At 39.2% G+C, this 22,432-nt stretch overlaps 2 protein-coding genes across 8 annotated transcripts in view; one reads left to right on the top strand and one right to left on the bottom strand.

Annotated features, from left to right (window-relative positions):
* The window catches only part of LOC102226332 (tetraspanin-5-like), a 34,139-nt gene that overhangs the window by 8,517 nt on the left and 3,190 nt on the right, over nt 1-22,432 (top strand). For 2 of the 4 annotated variants that reach the window (XM_023346858.1, XM_023346861.1), the window contains exons 9-10: nt 4,315-4,352; nt 4,880-8,963. In XM_023346858.1, the coding sequence (XP_023202626.1) occupies nt 4,315-4,327 (13 nt within the window). In that variant the 3' untranslated portion in view covers nt 4,328-4,352; nt 4,880-8,963. Of the gene's footprint in view, nt 1-4,314; nt 4,353-4,801; nt 8,964-22,432 lie in introns of those variants that run through there. The other 2 variants (XM_023346860.1, XM_023346859.1) reach the window with 2 other exon arrangements.
* The window catches only part of rap1gds1 (Rap1 GTPase-GDP dissociation stimulator 1), a 66,699-nt gene continuing 60,457 nt past the window's right edge, over nt 16,191-22,432 (bottom strand). For 2 of the 4 annotated variants that reach the window (XM_023346856.1, XM_023346857.1), the window contains 4 exons: nt 20,054-20,193; nt 19,559-19,685; nt 18,893-19,021; nt 16,191-17,924 (listed from right to left, as the gene is read on the bottom strand). In XM_023346856.1, coding sequence (XP_023202624.1) covers nt 17,797-17,924; nt 18,893-19,021; nt 19,559-19,685; nt 20,054-20,193 — 524 coding nt within the window. In that variant the 3' untranslated portion in view covers nt 16,191-17,796. The remainder of the gene's footprint in view (nt 17,925-18,892; nt 19,022-19,558; nt 19,686-20,053; nt 20,194-22,432) is intronic. The other 2 variants (XR_002753916.1, XR_002753917.1) reach the window with 2 other exon arrangements.

Raw genomic sequence — 22,432 nt, 5'->3', positions numbered from 1 at the left:
AAAATCATAATTATGAGATTCAAGTCATAATTTTAAGATACAAAGTCATACATGAGATTGTGGACTCCTATAGATACCTCGGCTCTGTGTTTGATGTAAGCACAGATCTGATTGCCAAGAGGGACTAAACAGGTTGCTCATCTCTTAGCAACAGATTAACAATAAATATTATTGTTCAAAAAACATAGGGTAACTTGTGCTCTTTTGAAATACTACTTATCTTATACTACTTAACAAGAATTGTGCAGTTGTTGAATTTTTCAGAAAAGTGGAAGTGTGGGTTTTTTTGTCATTAGTGGTTAATATATTATAAAACAGAAATTCAACACAAAAGTAAAAATCTGATTTATACTTCGTGGCAGTTTGTTACCAGAAAAAAAACGCTAATCTCTTAACACCAAATTAATTATTGTCTATAAAACATAAGCTCTTTTGAAAAACTGGTTATCTGCTTAGACATAGGAGTAAAGTAAAAATCAGATGTTTACTTCGTGGCACTTGGTTACCAAAAGACGTGCTAATTTCTTAGCAACAAATTAACAACAGATGTTGTTATTGTTCAGAAAACATAAGATTTCTTCTGCTCTTTTGAAATACTATTTATCTGAGGCTGTGTTCACACTGCAACCTGAAGTGCCCCAATTCCGATTTTTTTGTCAAATCAGATTTTTTTGCCGGGGCCGTTCACACTGCCACACATATGTGACCTGTATGTGTTCTGCAGTGTAAACGGGCAAACAACCTGAAAGTGTTCCATATGCGGAGTACAGGGCGCAATAGCATCCGCGTTCTTAGTGTTCTGCCAACCGCCATAAAAAGTGTTTTTGTGTTTGCGGAAGTAAACATGGATGCTAACGGTGGAGCATAGCTTACATATTTGAAGTTGTTGTCTGACCAGAGCAGCATATTAACAACTTAATCCTCATTATAGTCTGTCATAGTTGTTGTTTTTATTCCTGCTTGTACATATCAGGATGCAGAATAGGGAGATTTGTTGAGTATCAGTGATGTTCAGTTCAGATGAATGCACCATGAATGTTAGGTCACATTTGAGTCAGATGTGTATCGGATATGGAAGTGGCCTGGGTTGCATTCGAAAAGAATCCAACCTGTGCTGTTCAGACTGTCATGAAAAGATCAGATGCAGGTCGCATTACGTCAAAAAAATTGGAATTGGGTGACTTCAGGCTGCAGTGTGAACGCAGCCTTACACTACTTGTGCTGTTGGTGAATTTGGCACAGAAGTGAAAATCTTTTTTTTTTTTTGGCATTGGTAGTAAATATATTATAAAACAGACGTTCAACACAAAAGTAAAAAATTGATTTATACTTCATGGCAGTTTGTTACCAGAAAAAACACAAGTAAATGTTTCCCTCACTCACCAGCACGTACAGAAGCAGCTGGATGGGTACGAAACTGTTCCTCAGTCGCTTTGGCAGCTTTAGGAGAAATTTGATTGACATGCCGGCCCCCGCCCGCCTGTTCCTCTGTTTAATGCAAAACGACCAGGGTTGGCGTACAATAGGACTGGGCTGAAGGGCGCCAGGCTGGGACCTGCAGTGCAAAAAGACCTTTGGACAGAGACAGAGACTTAAACCACTAAAAGTAGTTTTACTCTTAAAAAGTTGTCATTATAGCTGTTACTCCCTTAGTGTGAGGAATAAAGAGTGAAGGTTTATTGAACTTTTGGAATGCAATGCCAAAACTCATCCATCATTCTTCCTCCTCCATGCTTCCTCCTCCATGCTTCATCAGGGTGCCCCCCCCTCTGTCCATGCGTCGACCCCCACCGTACTCCTGCAAGAAATCATCGGCTTACTACTCATGAGACAGGCACGCACAGAATTGTATGTGTGTTTAGGCCTGTCACGATAAAAATTTTGCTGAACGATTAATTGTCTCAAAAATTATTGTGATAAACGATAATATTGTTTAAAGACCATTTTAAGCCAATGTAATGGTAATGACATAATAATGCAAGTACATCCTGCCAAAAATAAATACTCTTTATTTTCAAAAGAACACTTAACATGGGAACTGGTAAACCAACCATAAATAAAACAACCAAAATCAAATGAACTCTGTCTTCATTAACAAAAAATTTACTTGAATAAAAATTAAACACAATGTAAAACCAAAGTGGAAATTAAAACTACATTCAACCAAAAGAGTACAGAATATGAAGTCTGTATACTATATTGCCCTTCAATAACCTTTAGATTTAGATAGAGAGGATGGGCATATCCAACTACATGAAGCAATAGCTCACGCCTCCTCTCTTAAGCCCAGTTCACACTACATGATATTTTGCCCCGATTTTCCCCTTACGACAATCTTACAACGTCCACAATCAACTTCACAATCAACCAGAATTTATTCAAACAATCAAAAGCATAAAATCACACCAACAGCTCAACATCGTCATCAGAGACCAAAGCCAGAAAGGAAACATTAATTACCTGAGAAAAAATGCAAAATACGAAGACTCGCCTTCGGAGACCACTGTGTGGGGCAGTTAAGACACTTCCACCTCAGTGATCTGGCTTGCGTTTTAGCTCAGTTACTTTTATATCAAGGCAGGTTCTTTACTGTGTGATGCGTTCTAACGTACCGTTTAGAGATGGTCTCAAACAGTCCATAATGACGTGTTGCTGTTTTTCATGCCAGAGGCCATGCAGGTGTTACCAAGGCCAAGGGATGAATTCATCGCTGTCTAAGCCGTCCTCCCTGCGTACTTTTCCAGATGTACGCATCAATAGATGTGTTCATTTCATACAGAAACATGTTACTCAAGAAAGCAGGACCAAAGTTTATCAGCTATCTGTGTTTCTCATTTCAAACTGCCTCAGACTGGTTCCTGAACCACACAGAGCTCTCCTGATCTCTTCTCTGACCCAGGGCATCAAACAGCAGATTTTGATTATAGAAATTAGCACATTTCATATAATATCTTCAAACTCTTATAAAACAGACATGAACAGTTTCAATACCAAAACACCTGTTGCATTCAATATTTTCTGATTAGTTTTCCACTTCTTTGGTTTATAATGAACTAAAACATTTTTCAGATGACTTATATACTTCTTAAGACTATGATCTAATATAAAAAATTACTGATAAGACTAATTTTAATCAAATTGTGCTCATTATATTTAAGAAAAATGTTCTACTGATTAAGTTATATATGGATTAAACTGAGTCTAAATCTAACCTAAATTGAGGCCTACTCAAACAATCATGATCAATCTAATATTTCAACATGCGCTGAAGTTTAAATGTTATTAAAACTAGCATAACTAAATTAATATTTCCAACAGCAGGAAGAAACAATAAATCTGATAAATTAAAATGAGGTTGATAATTTTCATTTATTGTGTGTTTAATTGATTTATTGTCTATCGTGACAGGCCTATGTGTATTTGTAGCTGGTGGGTTTGATGAGTCTATGATAGTTTGCTAAGCACCAAACTGTATATAACCTCTGTTTTGGTGTTGTGTCATACATGACTTCAATCGGGAACCCTGATCTTCTAGGGTGTTAATCCACCTACACAGTAGAGAGGCACTAGGCTCTGTGGTTTTGTGGCCGATTCCTGAGCTCCAGTAAGGGTTTGACTTGCTGTTATAAGTTTTCAGCTGAAAAGCAGATTTCTTCTTCTACTGCTTTTGACGTAATTGATTATAGTTCCTAACACTAGGCTAAGGACTAAGTTGTATACTGAACCTTTTGGTTGTATACTGAACCTTTAGTATACAACAAAATTTAATTTAACACAATTTGTATAAATACAAATGTGTTAAATTTAAGGTCCTCTGGCGTCAGATCAAAGTTAAAAAAAAAAGTAACGTGATGTTTTAAAGTAAAAAGAAATTCATATTTTGCAATGCTTTGACAAAAATAAGCTAATTTGCTAATATTTTTTAAACTATGCTAACATTTGTTAGATATGAAAAAATGGAGGCCTTTTGTGGTGATGTTGCTGAATAACAAGGATTATACAGTTGCTTGAATCAGAACCATGGGTGAACTTTATGAGATGAGGAGTTCAGAAATAAATGTGTGCTGCTCTGCTCCCTCTGAGCTGCAGTTTGGGTAGCTTGCATTGAAAAGCCTTGGAGTCATGTGACTTGAACAGTTCTCAGCTTGTCTGTGGTCCACTGTTCCACAGCCCACTCTGAATGCATCTTGTGACCAAAGTTAGACTTTAATCTCATCTTCTCCTTTTCTTTAGTATCTTAGGGAAATAGTTGCACACAGCCGTGATGGTGGTAAGAATATTACATTGTTAATCAGCTCTTTTGTTCTCTTCTAGCTTCTTTACCTAATGCTGGCGGAACTCTTCTCTAACAGGTAATCTTTACATTTGCTTAAATTTAACTTCTGTAGTGATGGGCACAGCTTACTTAAAAGTTAGCTCCGCTAACTGCAAAGCACTAATCATAAAATGTTACTTTTGCTAACGCTAAAGACCTGCAGTATATCAATATGGTATTTAGTGGACGCTAATTCTAAAGTGCTAACTACAACCATGATGAAATCCACAATGTGTCATTAGCACTTTGTGCTCCAACATAGAATATCGCCCTCTACATGGTATAATTTGTCATTCCAAACTGACCCGTGTGGTTTGAGCTTCCGGAAGTTTTTTCTTTTTTTAACAGACTTTACACTCATAGTTCCAGTTTTATAGTTAAGTATTGCTGACTTTGTTGCTGATTCTGGCTAATTAAGCACGGTATGGCTTTGGTAAGAAAGCACACAGGACCTCTGAAGATTTTAAACTCTTTACTTCATCCTAGGTATAGAATACACATCGGATGTTTATTCCAAAAACATGGGTCAAGCAGCTCACAGGATGTTTTGTCTCTTTGAATCAGCTTGAATATGAAACGTACCCCCGGCCACCAGTACTGTCAGCGAGCGCCGCCGGACAACACCCTGATCATCTCCTCCATCTCCTACACTCTACCAGCACTTTTTTTAAAGGCACTAAATATGTGAACGGTTTTGTATACAACTACTGTGTGACTACTGAACAAGGACAAGATGAAACTTTTCATAGATGCACTTAGCAGGTTCCATCACATCCTACTGAAACAAACTCAGCATTTTTCACTGGAGAAGTGTTGGCCGACATAGAAGGCCAAGATAAAGACTAAATAAGCAACTGAGAAGACTGTTTAAGTACCACCATGTGTACTGAATAGAGGAAGAGAACAGCTATCCTTACTGTATCCAGAGTGTTTTTTTATTGGTTAAGTCAAACTGGGTGGATATATTTCAGGTTTGTCCTTGAACACAGAAATGACATCGTTTTGTTGCTCTATTAATGCCGCTGATAGAATACAGTCACTGACCAAAACAATTTAATAATCAAGTTAAATCCCCCTGGGATATGAATAAAAACTGACCTGAACTCAACTGAAATTCCAGAAGGAATGTAATCTTGTCCACATGCAGACCAGTGACAGATGTGTAAATGGCTTGATTTGCAAGACACTTGCATGTTTAGAACAAGGTAGAGTGAGCAGAAGTATTAGAAGTAGTTGCTGGAAGATCCCACAGTTAAAACAGCAAGTGAATGTTAAGGTTTAAAACATGGAAACAGACAGCAGCCTCACAGTTTAATTCAGGTTGCATTATCTAGTCTGCAAAGGATCACAGAGAAATTACTCACCATGGTGAACACAGTAATGTATTTTCCACCACTTTAAGATCATCTCTATTCAGGGCCTTTTCTATTATACAGATATCTCTCATGAAGCCTCTAAATCTGCATTGTCCCAGAGGTCTGATGGTATCAGCCACCGCTGCCCTGAGGCTGATACCATGATACCATTGGCCCTCTGACCACCACCAGCAGGCAAGGTGTTGCCCAAGAACACAATGAATAAGACACATGGAGCAGGGGTTCAAACTGGCCACCCACCAGTAACAGGATGAATCCCATGTACTCTGCAATTGTTTTGTAGTTTTACTCAGATCTTCACCATAGCATCAGACTATAGGTCCCAGAGCAGGCCCAGCATTAATCCTTCTGCGGTCTTAAGAGACGGGGTCACTTAGACCCTACAGGCTTCAGCCTGTGCACAGTCCAGCAGGGTTGGACTGTGCATTTTCACTGGGTTTTTTTTTTTTTGGTCAGGTTTCGGAAACTGACGGGCTGATGCAGCCCCCCACTTTACTGCTGTCTGATGTGACATCTGCTGCGCTCCTCCTGATCCTCATGCTAAGACCGCGAAAGGGCTAAAGTGAGGATGTTGGATGTCAGCATCACAATACTGCTGTACTTAGAGATGTTGCCATGGAAATGGTCACAAACCACAATACAATAGTGGCTGATTTGCAGTTGTAAATGATCCAACCTGTTATACAGAGGAGGAAAATTATCAGGACTATGCAGTGGTGTTGTTGCTGCTACCCATCTTCTATCGCCAAGCAACCACAGGCTGTGCATCCTTTACTTGCTTAGCTGGTTTATCAAAACCCATGTTGTCTTTGTGGATTGTAAACATTTAAACATTTAAACACCTGTACATACCTGGTGTCTGCTATAGGTGATATACATATCACTGGTCTGCATGTGCACTAAATGACATTCCCAAACAGACCAAGGACCTCATGTACAAATGCAATAAAAACTTCCACACACAATTTTCCACAAGAAAGTTCAGTTCTATCAATTAGAACTGAACTTGCAGCTATTGATGTTTTTGAGATGCCTAGAAATTACGCTGCAAAAATATCAGACGCAATCCATCCATTTTGTCTCAATACACCCACTTGTCTGTGTAAACCCAGACAAGTGGGTGGTGCCTGTCTCCACCGGCCATTGGGTGAAAGACAGGGTATATCCTGGACAGTTTGTCAATCCATCACAAGGCAACACAGAAACACAACCACACACACTTTGGTTTGTAAGGATAATTTAGACAAAACACTTTATGTTCCACCTAATGTTCATGGAACTATGGACGATCTTGAAAGCCACAGTACCTCGAGACAAGCCATGTAAGCACAGGGAAAAGTTGCAAACTTTTAACTTTTGATCTAGGACCTTCTTGCTGCATGTGGCCGTTCTGGCACACATCCTACACACGAAGAAATGTATCCATGATACCAGTCTGAGGCACAAATGCGTTCCATCAACATTGTGCTGCAGTGGTTTGAAGTGATTCATTCATTCTGATGAACAGCTTGATTTGGAGTCTTGGTTGGTAAATTTACTTGCCTGTCCCTCCAGATCCCAACATGGGAGTGCTCAGGCTTGATGCACACTAAATGATGTGTGACTGTCATCTTGTCTTTACAGCATCTTTTATTATAGAGTAAAACTGAGCGACGACTCGTTTTTCCTGGCTAAGCTAGAGTTGCGTGTTTACAGATGGAATGTGAATAATCACGTATATAAATAGGTTGAAATACCACAACCTGAGTTCTCCCTCCTGTGAAGACATAATTTTATGTTGTGCATATTTTCAGGGTTGATTTATACTGTACCTATTGATGTAAATGGGGGCTTGTCCAGTTAGTGGTCTGGTACTCCCCTTCATGTTCTTAATTCCACATTGATTGGGATGTAGAAAGGAAACGTGTGTCTGGTTTCATTCGTCTAGATTTAAGTGTACACCATGTTTCAGTTGGAAATCCAAGCAAGCCTTTGTACATGAGGCCCAGCTCCTCTGACAATTAAAGAGCTTTTATCAATGATGTATACTGTTAGGTGTTACTACATCAGACCCTCAGCACCATGACTCAAACTACAGAGCCCTCTGGGCTTAGTAGTTGTTTTCCGTTTTAACTAAATCGATCGACAAATATCAGTAGGTATCAGCCATTTTAAGGCAGTTTTTCCTTCTTTTTCTTCCCACAGGGCAACACAGAAACACACAACCACACACACATTCTACATGCTATAGATTTATAATTGACTACGTGAACAATTCTAAAAAAGTATAAGTATGAAATATGAAATAATCAATACACGCGGGTCACCATATGTTCTCTGCTGCTGTAGGACAATTTGTTTTTACAGAATAGACATGCCTCCAGCATGATCAACAATCCAAACAGATCTATCCACAAGGAACCCATCTAGTTAATTTTAAATAAACAGAAAATGAATAAAAACTAATTCAATAACAGCAGGCTTTATTAGAAAAACCGCCTTCAACTGTTTAAAGAAGTTAAAATTAAAAAACCCCAAGGGAGCATAGTACACATGATCTGTTTCTTGACCAACTTTGGATGCCTAAGGGTTCTGGAAAAGCCCATTTATTAACCATTTCTTAAAAAATTTATATAAAAATATGTTGAAGTCATCACTCAGAATGTATGTAGGTGTACAGCCCATCCTGAAGAGAGCTAATGTTTTTACTGAACAGCTTCAGTGAAGCTGAGAACGTTGGTGATCAGACAAGTTGTTTTTATATATCAGTGAAATGAGGATTTTCTGACTGTGTTCAGTGTTTTACATGACAGCGTTTGTGCACTCAAATTTTAAAAAGTGGTACATTTATCCCATGATTCTCTCTCACTTTGTGAAATCTAACACAGATCTCATGTACACAAAACTGAATGGAATCTACTGAAAGATGTTTCTGCGGAGGTTTTCTATGTGTTTGAGATGGATTTCTGCTCTAAGCATGGATTTGTAGCAAACTATAGTATTTTTTCAAGCATTGGTCTTTGTTGTAAAATGTTATATTCAGAAAAAGTACTACGCTACTGATAGAGGAATGATGTTTTTGATACTAAATATTGTACATTTAATGTGGTTTTCTAACAGTATAAAACATTTAGTATCACTGAAGGGAATCCGTCACTCTTGTGAAAAAGTGCTCACAATATCAACCACCTGCACTGTACATCCCACCTCCATTTGTCATGTAACTACCTCCTCATGTGCTGTTAACATTGGAATCATTTTATCCTCTAGTAAAATGAGCTGACTGAGAAATATGTTGATTGATGTGTTTGTTCACATTTGAAATGGAGGCTAACAAATTGTTAAAGCATTTCACTTACCACACATTGTCTGTCACTGTTCTTGCAGCGACGCTGCTGCAGTCTGTTAAATCCAGACAGGTGCAGTTCAGATAGATCTGTTCTAGAGGAGGTGGAACAACTGATGGGTGCAAACTGTTTTGCTGTTACCAGTCAAAATAACATCAAGTGCAAGTCCTCACTTGGGTAACTCTCTGCCATGAGCAAATGAGGTAAAATTCTCTGGTGATGAGATCTCAGGTAATTCAGATGCTGGTCTGGTTGGTCATATTGAAGAAAAAACCGAGTTTGATTCAGTTTTGCTCATGAGATGGATTGAGACTGGAAAAATAAGATCCCAGATGGAAGCAAATGAGAGCTGTTGTTCACCAATGGAGAAATAAAATGCAACAGTGAATAAACTTCCCAGCGGTGGCTGATCTACCAGTACTCCAAGACCACAACAATTAGTCAGAAATGTCTGTCTGGAATCAACTCTGCCAGATCTTTTGTCCTACAGGGTGTTCTGGAACCTTCTGTGGACATGCCCTTACAAGGGCATGAGGCTGACCGCAACTAATCAGTTTCACATGAAGCTGATAACACAGGAATGTGCAAACGTCTCTAGTCTCCAGGCAAACATCCTAAAAATGGTTAATAGTGTTTCACAGAAGAAAAGGAGTCAAGTAAACAACACACGACATAATAATATGAAAACATAACCTTTCAAATAAACTCACAAGTAAATGAACTTAGATAATTTTTCTAACATGAACCTAAAATGCCCTATAGCCTATACCGGTGAATTAAATGTAATCATCTAACTGTTCAATATTTTTTGCACAACTAACTGTTCTCTAACAAGGAGCTAATGACAAAATCCACAGCTGTTTGATCCATGAGTTGACCAATACATTTCCTGCTCCAGTCAGAATCTTCATCATGATGTTTAGATTCTGAGATCAACACAACCTTGCCATCAGAAGGCCTCAAACAGCATGTTCTGAGAAGGGAGTGATCACTGAATTTTATCAGTTGCAACAGAGTCGCAGAAAGGCACAGAAATGGACGACCTTCAGTTACATCCCACACGGAAAACTACTTCATCATGAACAGTGCTCCGTGGAACCAGACCTCTCAACTCCTGGCACATTTAAGGGAGGTGGAGATACTCAAGTGTCACCTCAGACCAAATATCCATAACTTTTTGTGAATAGTGTATGTTCCAGCATTCCTGTTTATCACACCTCCATCGGAGAGTTTCATAGGCAAAACCGTTGCTGACCAAAACAAAAATCCACAAATGTCCATCTCAGACTTCCCTGAAAACATCAGGGTTTCCCCCAGAAAACTTGCTAAGCCCAGTGGTATGGGCGCCGAAGCGGTCCACCGTGTTTTTGTATTAAAAGATGTTAAGTAGACAGGAAATGTAAACAGGTTACTGGGTAATTATATGATACGGGAAAGCATCACCAGTGTTGTTGCGCAACATCCCCCCCCTCCTCCTTTCTCTATTCTCTCACTCTCGTACTTCCTCTTCTGAGAGGGGAGATGTGCTACCAGCTCTCCTAACGGGTTAATTGAGTTTCCTAAATCTGCCGGGATTTACCCTGTCCAGAACTGAAGTAAACTCTGTTTAAGCTGGTTTCGAGAAACGATTCGCCTGGTTTCTGACGGCCTCCATCCAGGTGTCCCACCCTTCTTCCCCCTGTGAACTAGCCAGACTGAGCAGCCTGCAGCCAACTAGTTTCAGAGAGCACACCTGTTAACGGTCGCTCCTTCTCTATATTACAACTTGCATTTGTTATTGAACCAGGTAGGTTTTAGTGACTCGGGCGAGTCCCAAGGATGATGTCTTACATTTGGGCTACCAGCAACCTAAAAACATTTTCCACTTCTTCCTCTCCAGAATCAAACATCATAGCTATTTTACAACCATCAAAGAACTTTAAGGTGACTCATTAACTGAATGTCCACAACATCTTTTAGATTTTCTTTATGCTACATATTTTATTAGTAAGGCATTTTTGCAAGGGTCAGTACAGCTTAATTCAGTAGCAGAAATAATCAAATAAGTAAAATCAATCATCTAGTCTATCTTTCCCTACTGCTGACACTGAGAACTAAAAAAGGGAACCTTTGAGAGAGACGGACGGAGTTTGGCGTTTTGAACCCCAGACCTGGCCTGTTGATGAAGAAGATGTTGCAGCAGGAGGAGGAAGTTGATCGACGAAGGCAGGGATCTCTGTAGGTCTGATGAGCTTCTTCTCCGCATGGATGGTGAGGTCACACAGGACTTGGTGCTGGCAGGAAAAAAGGCACCAGTTCTTCTTCTTTGCCTTTGGGGTCTGAACCCAGCTGATGAGAGAAGTGCAATTTGAAGCCACAGGTTGCGGGGCTGACGGGTTGGTCCCCATGCGCAGGACAGTCTTCGGCTCTGTGGCCCCGGCTCTTCTTCAGCTGCAGAGTTCTTTGTCCATCTCGATCTTGGCTCGAAGCTGCCTGGAGGATCCAACCAAAGGTTCCTCTTTTGCACCCACCTTTTATAGGGTTTATCCACCCTTTTGGTGCGTTTGCATTGGCTAGCACTGATGCTGTGCTTGTTTCATTGGCTGACTGCTTGGACAGATGATCTCATATCCATCACTGTCTTAGAGACATTTCCTGATGTCTGTGCTAATGTTTCAGGGTTGCTCAACCTCCTATGTCCCTTGCCTGCACAACCTTTTCTCTGAAAAGTTTAAGTTGTTCAACAACCTGTTTCTAAATAAGGCGTTGATCATCTCTGCTCTCCTGTTAGTTCCCCTTTTTCCCTTAACCTTTCACATTTCACCTACCATCTACCTCCAACATATCAGTGATGTTTAATTGCAGTTACACCTTTTACACCATTTCAAGTTCAATGTCAAAATCACATTTATATCACATTTATTTTCTTTAGCTTCTCTGATTTAGCATTCATTTATAATTTTATAACCATAACTTATTACTTACTCTTATTATAATCCTAATGTGAGTTATTACAGATATATTCTGAAAAGAAACCAAGAATAATCCATGATTTTAATTATTTGATACCAAAGTTACAGTTACTTGTTTTTCTTGTAAGTGTTCCCACAAATGTAAGTGTAAGTATTATTACAAGTAAACCAATATTAATATAAGTATTTTATAGGGAAAATGTTTAGATTTCATTCTTTAAAACTTTCATGCTTTAAAATAAAGAATAGTCTCAGCTATTTTTATAAATCTGCAGGCTGGAAACTTACTTCCTCTTTTTCCAGGAAACCTGCTCTTCCTGTTTCATGACTCTCTCTGTCTGACTATGATTTCTTATGATTAGATAGAAAAAAGTAGAATTAAAGCAAAGTTTGCATGAGACAAAAACAACACACACAAGCAGATTTATTTTATTGACACTTAAGTCTACTGTTGGGCCTTGATGTCACTTGAGTGATTCATTTTAAAGATAACTTTATTTATTATTACTGTTAAACTTAAATCTCCAGCATGAGGAAGCTCGGGCTTTCTTGACACCCCCTCCACGAGGTCAGACCTTTCACATGCTGGGAGTCCTGCAGTTCGCCGTCCTCATCCCCTAGAAAGAGAAGAAGTTCGTCTGGGATGTGAATATGCAGATTCTTCATCCTCAGTTGTCACAATGGGCTCAGTGTAGTCATCAAAACTCCACTTCTCTTGACACCAGTGAAACAATATTTAAACCCACAACGATTCGTAAAAACAACGAATCAAAAAATAAAATTAAAATGAACAATTATTTGCACTTTTGTTTAATCCAAATTAAGTCAGGGGCCCCCAGGGGCTCCTTAAATGCTAATATTTTAATACAGACCACAGATACATACAACATTTGTTTATTGAGATTATCAATACTGCTAAATTTTATTTGATGGTTTCAGCATACATAAAAGATATTAAATTGTTTAACATTTGATTGTAAGGTTTTAAGGAGCTGGTAAGTTTATTTTTGTAAAATCAAAGTACAATATTGATAGTTTGATTGTTTTGTTACCATAGCTACAATTTGATGCTCTGATGTTTGAGTTTGAGCTCTGTTTTTTCACAAATACAAATTTTTAAAAAACTGCAATTATAACTTATTGCTTTTTAGGTTGGCTAATTAAACTATTCCCACTCCCCTAGATTTCACTAAATCTAACACAGAAGCTGTTAGAGATGCTGATGTTTTTTAGCAGCAAGAGGGGCCCCTAAGACAAATTCTGCTCAAGGCCTCATTCAACCTTGGACCGGCCCTGCATGAAGAGTGAAATCTTCGCCCGTTGCGCCACAAACAGGAGATTTAATTTAATGCTGCAAATGTGGCTTTAGTAGCTCTTATATTTTGTGTCTGTTGAGTTTTTAATTAGCATTTGAACCCTCGCTATATCGCGGTTCACCTTTCACGGTGTCGCTGCTTCACGGATTTGCATTGTGTTCTGCATTCTGATTGGCTAAACAGTCTCTCCGCTTCTTCTCTACCTGTGTGTCAACAACGTTGCGGTTTAATATGTACATGTACGTAAAACAGCTTGCCGATTTCAAGAATCTTTTTGCCCAGTAGAAAAAAGAGCGACAACAGCTACCGGTAACTATGTTCTTCTCTCGAAAAAACACACCTGCACCTCGGGCTTTAGAAGAAGAAGAAAAAAAAACGCTACAGAGCGGAGTCAGGATGCAGGGGCTCAGTCAGAAGAGCAACAAAATACACGCGAGTCACTATTTGTCCTACTGTACTTTGTTTTGTTTTTCATAATGATTTTTTATTTTCTCCCGTTCTAATCCAATGACGCGGTAGGGTGGTGCTGATCTCCGTAATTTGAAGCCTTAAGTTCTATTGCTGATTAAAATTATTTTACAGTACAGTAGTTATTTGTAAAAAAAAAAAAAAAAAGTTTATACAGTACTTTTATTTGTTAAACAAATGCTTGGGCCTTTAAAAAGGTTTTGTTCTTTGTTTTCAATGTACAGTATTATGGAGTATTTAATTGTATAATTGTAAAAAAAAAAAAAAAAAGGTTATTACTTCGCGGATTTCGCCTATCGCGGTTTCTTCTTTGGAACGTAAGCCCCGCGAAAAACGAGGGTTCACTGTATATATTATATATACAAACTCACAAAAATCAGCCACTGTCCACCATGATATAGACAGTCCCGCCAACCAGGTGCAAGTTTTACAACAGTCACTCCATGGTTGCCAACTTGGTGACTTTTTGCCATATTTTACGCACACAAAAAATTTCAGCAAGGCAGGTTTTTTTAAAGATTGGTGATCAGCCAGATTACCTTCTGCTGGTAGCTTGGTTTCATATAGACATCGTCCGATTGTTGCATCTTTTTTGATCCTCCTGGAGCTGATCATTGTCAGAGCCTTTCCCATTTCGGTTATTCTGCGACCCATTCGAATAGTTATTTTTACTTTTCTTCCTCAACTTTCTGGTTTTGGCTGCCATTTTAAAGCATTTGATACCAATTTAGCTGAACAGCCTTTCTGCACTTCTTTATGGGTTTTTCCATCTTTTATTAATTTTTTGATCAAAGAACGCTCTTCTTCTGAACAGTGTCTTGAACGACACGTTACTGTTTTTCAAGAACAAATGCACATCCAGCATATGCAGCGTCAGTTGCCTTGATCCGTAAATAAAGGTCACCTGTTTAACACCTGCTTGTTTTTGTTTTTTTTCCACATACACACACATACACTAATTGAACTCAGCACTGCTATTTTTTGAACACGCCCCTTTCAGTAAATTACTCAGCTTCACAGAATCAGCAGAATGCATATCATGCCAGTTGGGTCTGTTGGTTTTCTATACCTTTACCAAGGGCGTAAATCCCATCTCATTATTGGGTGCGGGGAGGGGCGGGGTAGGGTTCACATAGACATTTTTGGTCCTGCAGACCAAAAATGACTAGTATCAAACATGTTTTTCTCAGTAAACAAACAATTGTTTGAGAAATAAAACTAAAATTCAAATGTTGCTGAATTTTGTTCAGTCTCACTGATCTAATTTCTGCTACACCTTTACAAAAATTTAAGGTTCTACATAAAAAAGCTTTAATGAGTAACTGCTCTTAAATAAACAATAATTTATTACATTACAATAAACATTCATTTATTGAAATGGCTCCCAATACAAGTTGTAGGCTATTTAAATTAGAACTTAAGTTGCTTCATTTTTAAGCCTGTTTTAGTTTTGCCATCACTTCCATCACCAATCTACATGTTGGTGACGGAGAACCAACAGGTAGATAGAAATTAATATCTGGTGGGTATTGTAACTTAAACGTAACATTTAAAGCACCAGGGTTTATATAGAAAAATATTCATATTTTATTTTGTGGTTTTAAAGGCTCTACATTTTTTTCCCCAAGATTGGACCCCCCCTGAAACTCCCAGGATTTACACCTATGACCTTTACTAAACCTTCTAGAAACTTTCTTGCAGTGTAGAAGTTGAAATTCAAACAGAAAAGAGTGATTTATCTTGCTAGGGATGTGGGACTGCTATTATTTTTGAACACTACAGTATATAGTTATATTGCAACTTGAATGGCTTTTAAAAAGCTATGTTTTTTTATTTTTACATACTTTTTCCCTGCTCTGCCTGTTCCCAGCAAACCCTTTCCTGTAAACCCAGGGAAGGATGATCTAATATCAGTTCACAGTTGATTCAGATAATAGATCAAGCTGAAAGTACAGATCATATGCTAACTTCAACAGTGGGCACTCTATGCAGCTGCTTCTTGTGGCCCTGTCTGTATCCACATAATTTTTTAAAAACTGCTCTGGAAGTTTGAAAGTTCTGGTGAAGGACCAAATAGGTTTCAATAAAATAACCCGTAAGTTCTAGAAAACTGCCCTGTAAAATTTAGTAATATGCCCTGAAAGTATTAGAAAGATGCCTAGTAGTAGGCTCCAGGAAGGCAACCTATAAATATTGGGAAAATAACCTGCAGATATTGAGAAGGAAAAATGCCCAGAATATAACCTGTAAGCTCAATGAGGTGGGTTCTGGAAACATAAGGACAACACAATGTGTTTCTTCCCTGCAAACATCAGAGATGGAGGATCACAGTTTTTTAAACCAGTCTGAGAAATGTTGAACAATGAAGAAATGACCCAAATGCTGATTTCTCTAGGAAGACTGAAAATAAATTCAATGACACAAAGAAAAATAAAGACTTCAAACATCACCAGCCATTATCCTTTAATTGTCTGTTGAATTCTTCAAATGTACAACTCATAACATTTACAACACACACTTAAGTTGACAAGATTTTTATGCAGTTACAATGGATACATCTTCACCAGCATGTGTCCTAATCACAAATCTGATAAATAACCATTCACATCTTTAAAAACAAGACGTAGCATGGGTCCAGACTGAGGAACACACCAGGTGACACAGCACAGTGTCGCACATGCTCAGATGGGCATGTTAGCAGGAACGTCCCTCAGACATGAACAACCAATCGGCTTTGGGGAAGGGAACTGCTCTTCATAGCATCTATTATCTACAAAATATCAAAAAATGAGCTTCATCCACAGGGTAATAAATAGTCGCTTTACACAGATTTCACTATGCGTTGACAAATTTGGATTTGCAACTATAAGCTTTAATAAAACTTTATGTAAACATAATTTTAAATTGGTGGAAGGGATTGGCTGATATTTGCTGAGCGCATACTTTCGATATTCTAACAGTAAAATTTGTTGAGAAACTACGAGGAGACGTTGAAGACAGAGCATAATATGAAGTGTGAAGCTGTTGGATCAAAGCAAAGAGTTCCAGCTAACACTTGTGCATCTCTGCTGATGGTTCAACAACATGATGCTTCAGTTGGGAAAAGCACACTCACAACATTCCTAAACTGCATTTACTCCAAATCTTCATCAGGGACAGGTTGGACACAGTCTGGGGCTCAACTTTCACTATCCAGAAATTGGATTAGTGGGATATTGGGACAGAAGTGGAACTGAAACACTAAAATCTCTATTTCCAAGGCTTAGAATAAAAAGTTTAGGACCCAAGGTGTCAGGAGAGAATGAAGCAGGCAGCAGAAGAGGTCAAAATGAAAATGGTCACAGCTTGAACAGGACAAAAACATGCACATGTTCTACTCAGATTAAACTCCAGCTATATGAGACATGACTGGGACATCATGGTAGGCTGCTTCAATCAAATAAACCATAACAAGGAGATTTTCTTTTTTTCCTTTTGAAAATTCTTTGTACCTGGTTTGGTGTCACAGCTGTGGTCTTAAAGAGCATTGTCTCTTCTTCTGTTGCGTCAGGCTTGAGGCAGAACATACATGCACACCTGGGGGCAATCTTAGTTTAGACTGATATATCACCTCAGGTCAAATACCAGTTCATCACTGGTGGGAAGTCTGTCCACATAAGAATATGGGTGTGGAAGGAGACCTACCTCAGCATTCCAACTGAATCATTTTTATGGCTTTCAAACAGAAACAACTTGAATCCTCTGAAGTCTTGGAAGATTTCTTGACCTAAATATAACACATCTGGGTAAAATCTGTTCGTTTCTACATCAGTTACAAATGACAGTAGCTCTTGAATATAAAATGTTTTACTGTTTGTTTCTAAGACTGAGGTTGAGGGGACACAGGACAGAGAGGGGCAGATGTCTGGCTGGCAGTTAACGCGATGAAGTACCTTGGCACATGACGATGGGGCACAATGGGGGAGCAGTCACGAGGTGTTGGGTGGTCAGGCAGGCATTCAGGAGTGTTGGGGTGTTGGAGGGGTTGGGAGTGGACACAGTCATTTAGCTCTGTGCAGTTAGCCGTTGCTCTGTGAGCGAGGCCTGGTGTGACACAGTCTTGTTTTCATGAGATCTCAGTTTGGACACCACGTCAATAAACGCCAGGCTCTGTACCTCCTTGTGAAGAGGCTCTGAAAACAGAAGATGTTCAGAAAATAAGTCCAGTTTACAGACAAACTTACCCAGCACCATAGACAGTGGTGGGCCACTAATGCGTTAATAGCGGAGATCATTTTTCATTTAGAACTTTTCTAACTTTGAAAACATTTAGGACACTCAAAATAATTTTGGGGGGAATTCTAAAGCGCTAAGTTTCTTGGCTGTTTCGTAAGCTTTCAGTTAAATAAAGTTTGTTGTCTGTGTTGAAGTTCTTGACTGTTAAAAATTCTTCAAAGAGTTAGATGTTATTATCCATGGGGTGATTTTGAAGTAGGTGAAGACGTTATGTTATGTTGCAAAATGTTGGTTGAATTAACACTTAATTATTAGTTTCCACTAAATACCATTTTAGTATGGAACTTTAGCGTTAGCTTCCATTAAATCAGAATCAGAATTCCTTTTAATGTCACTGTGCACGAATAAACCACAACAAAATTTTAGAAAATAGCAACTCTTGAAGAAACACAGAACTGGGATGTTAAGAACAAATAAATATAGATCAGTTTTGTAGAGGCTGTGCTCAGGGCAACATTAGTTCTTGAGAAGAAACTGTTAGTCTGTTCTTGACTTTATTGCCCAGAGGTCAAGAGTTTGAGGATGTGGTGCCCAGGGTCTGAGGGGTCCTTGGTGATGCTGCAGGCTCTCCGGAGCCACCACTAAATACAGTATTGATGTAGAGCTTTAGAGTTAGCTTCTGCTAAATACCGTATTGTTGTAGCACTTTAAAATTAGCTTCTGCTAAATACCGTACTGGAATAGAGATTTAGAATTAACTTCAGCTAAATACTGTATTGGTGTAGCATTTTAGCGTTACCAAAACTAATGCTTATCACAAATGCTTTAGGGTTGGCGCAAATAACTTTTTAGTTAGCAGAGCGTACCACTGACCAAAGGGAAGAGTACATTTTAGCTGGTGATATTCTTCAGATGTGGCTCTCACCTGAGCCCATGACTGCACAGATGAGGATCATGGAGTTATATTTTATCTCCGGTGCGCTCCTTTCATCAGACAGCAGCTTGTGAAGCACCGACACAAGGTTGGCTCCAACAAAGTCCTTCTCAGCTGCAACTGAAAACCCAAACTGTTCCGTTATCACATTAATATCCAAACTTCGATCACAAGGGTATTCTTTGTTTTCCCATCTGGCAGAAAAGCTCAGAGGAACACAGTTATGGATGTTCTGAAGCCATGTGTGGTGTAACACTGTGTAGATTGCTGCACATTATTAGAAAACATCATTTTTACCCACCAATGTCAGATATTCAGAGCTGGGTAATTATTTGATTTCCAAGATAATTGTTTGGATTTTATATAGGAAAGTCAGATGAAAGGGGACCAAATACAAAAGAACCAGTTTTAGATTTCCATTCATAAAATAATTTAAAACCATTTTCTTTTCACTTCCTAATAAAGCATTATTTCGTGCAGCTCTGAAATTTGTGGTTAAGAAGTTACAAAAGTGGAAACATTTAAGAATTATCATTATTACAACCTGAGAAGAATCAGATTTTTTATTTACACAGTATATCAGCATTAAACAAAAGGCAATCAGAATAGAGTTGACATGTATAATGTCAACTCTATTCTGATTGTCAATGGTCTTACCCAAATCCAGCGCTGCTATGAGCCCCAGAGCCACCAGTGCTTCGTTCTGCATAATCATATGTTCACTGGTTGCCATAGTTACTAAATGCTTGACTCCTCCTTTCTGGATCACAGTTCTGACAACTTCCTACAACCCAAAAACAGAGGTAAGAAGCATTGCAGTGAAATATCCCAGGCCTATATCATCTGTATTCCTAGCATGAGTCTAATAATCCAGATCAACAGGATTAAACGCATGCTGCAAGGCAGGGAAGCAAGAAAGTCCTCGGATCAAATCTCAGCAAGTGCCTTTCTATCAGTTTGGTCATTGACATCTTGAAGCTAAAGATTAGGGTGATGGCAAAGAGGCATTCCAACCTCAAAAGTTTGGAGCCTGTCACTAAAAAAATATATAAAAATCTAAATACCAGGGCAAACATTTAAAAAGCTGCAGATATCCCATCACAAATAAAAGTTTTGTTGAATGAAATCTGACCAGAGTGGAACATGGGTTACCTTAGACTTGCTGTGTCGGATCAGAGCCGACAGCAGGCGGTTGGACTCGCCCATCACCCCCGCGTGATCTTTGGCTTCACACCACTCCACTAGCCTTTCAACCAGCTTTCCATTGGTTCCCAGCTGTTCCGCGGCTTCAGCTGAACCAAGGCACACAGTGGAAAAGCGACATTAGCAACAAGTATGGAGGCGTTCTCTTTGTAGTTGTGTGTATATGTAGGTAGAACTCTAAATTTGGGTTTGAGCAGAATACCAAGAAACTCTATTGGTCATCAAAACAACATGAAGAAGATTTGAGAGGCAACTTTACTACACAATGTGTTGGACATCATTGGACCTTTCAATTCTTCACCACAAACTTCAGTGTTTTATTGATTTTATGTGACAGAACAAAAAGTACAATGAAGTGGAATGAAAATAAAACATGGTTTTCAACCTTCTTTACAACAGAAATACTGAAAAGTGTGGTGTGAATTTGTATTCAGTCTCCAAAAGATACCTAATTAGTGAACAGGGTTGACCTATGTATCAGCCTGCTGCAAACCTACCAAGGCAATGGCCTGCCTCCTAGACAGGCTTACGCACAAATCTGAGGCTGTTGGAAGCGTGAAATGAGTCTCAAAGATTCTTGTGCACTCGTAACCGGATCTGTGCGTAAACAGTTTTGTCTATACAGTCATGGCCAAAAGTATTGAGAATGACACAAATATTATATTTTCACATGATCTGCTGCCCTCTGGTTTTCATGTGTGTATGTCAGATGTTGTCATCACATGCAGAAATACAATTGCAATCATATTATGAGTAACAAAAGCTTTTAATGACAGTTAGAATGAGTTAATGCAGCAAGTCAATATTTGCAGTGTACACCCCTCTTCTTCAGGACCTCTGCAATTCTCCTTGGCATGCTCTCAATCAATTTCTGGACCAAATCCTGACTGATAGCAGTCCATTCTTGCACAATCAATGCTTGCATTTTGTCAGAATTCCTAGGTTTTCGTTTGTCCACCCGTCTCTTGATGATTGACCACAAGTTTTCAATGGGATTAAGATCAGGGGAGTTTCCAGGCCATGGACCCAAAATCTCTATGTTTTGTTCCCTGAGCCAGTTAGATATCACCTTTGCTTTATGGCAAGGTGTTCCATCATGCTGGAAAAGGCATTGTTCATCACCAAACTGCTCTTGGACGGTTGGGAGAAGTTGCTCTCGGAGGACATTCTGGTACCATTCTTTATTCATGGCTGTGTTTTTAGGTAAGACTGTGAGAGAGCCGACTCCCTTGGCTGAGAAGCAACCCCACACATGAATGGTTTCAGGATGCTTTACAGTTGGCATGAGACAAGACTGGTGGTAGCGCTCACCTCGTCTTCTCCGAACAAGCTGTTTTCCAGATGTCCCAAACAATCGGAAAGGGGATTCATCAGAGAAAATGACTTTACCCCAGTCCTCAGCAGTCCACTCCCTGTACCTTTTGCAGAATATCGGTCTGTCCCTGATGTTTTTCCTGGAGAGAAGTGGCTTCTTTGCTGCCCTCCTTGAGACCAGGCCTTGCTCCAAGAGTCTCCGCCTCCCAGTGCGTGCAGATGCACTCACACCAGCCTGCTGCCATTCCTGAGCAAGCTCTGCACTGCTGGTAGCCCGATCCCGCAGCTGAAACACTTTTAAGAGACGGTCCTGGCGCTTGCTGGTCTTTCTTGGGCGCCCTGGAGCCTTTTTGGCAACAATGGAACCTCTCTCCTTGAAGTTCTTGATGATGCGATAGATTGTTGACTGAGGTGCAATCTTTCTAGCTGCGATTTTCTTTCCTGTTAGGCCATTTTTATGCAGTGCAATGATGACTGCACGTGTTTCTTTCAAGGTAACCATGGTTCACAGAAGAGAAACAATGATGCCAAGCACCAGCCTCTTTTTAAAGTGTCCAGTGGTGTCATTCTTACTTAATCATGACAGATTGATCTCCAGCCCTGTCCTCATCACCACCCACACCTGTGTTAATGGAGCAATCACTGAAACAATGTTAGCTGGTCCTTTTAAGGCAGGGCTGCAACGAAGTTGAAATGTGTTTTGGGGGATAAAGTTCATTTTCTAGGCAAATATTGACTTTGCAATTAATTGCTGTTACGCTGATCACTCTTTATAACATTCTGGAGTATATGCAAATTGCCGTTATAAAAACTGAAGCAGTAGACTTTGTAAATATTAACATTTGAATCATTCTCAAAACATTTGGCCATGACTGTATGTATCAGGCGACTCATGCGTACTTATTTAACGTTTGTAGGCGTAGGAGAAGATTTGAATTCATAATTATCAGATTTGTGAGGTTGAAGCTAAAAATTTGTGTGTAGAAATTTAACGTTTGTAGAAACTGTAATTGT

This window comes from Xiphophorus maculatus, chromosome 14, assembly GCF_002775205.1.
Source record: "Xiphophorus maculatus strain JP 163 A chromosome 14, X_maculatus-5.0-male, whole genome shotgun sequence".
In the NCBI taxonomy this organism is placed as follows: Eukaryota; Metazoa; Chordata; class Actinopteri; order Cyprinodontiformes; family Poeciliidae; genus Xiphophorus; species Xiphophorus maculatus.
This window is presented reverse-complemented; position numbering and strand designations above follow the sequence as displayed.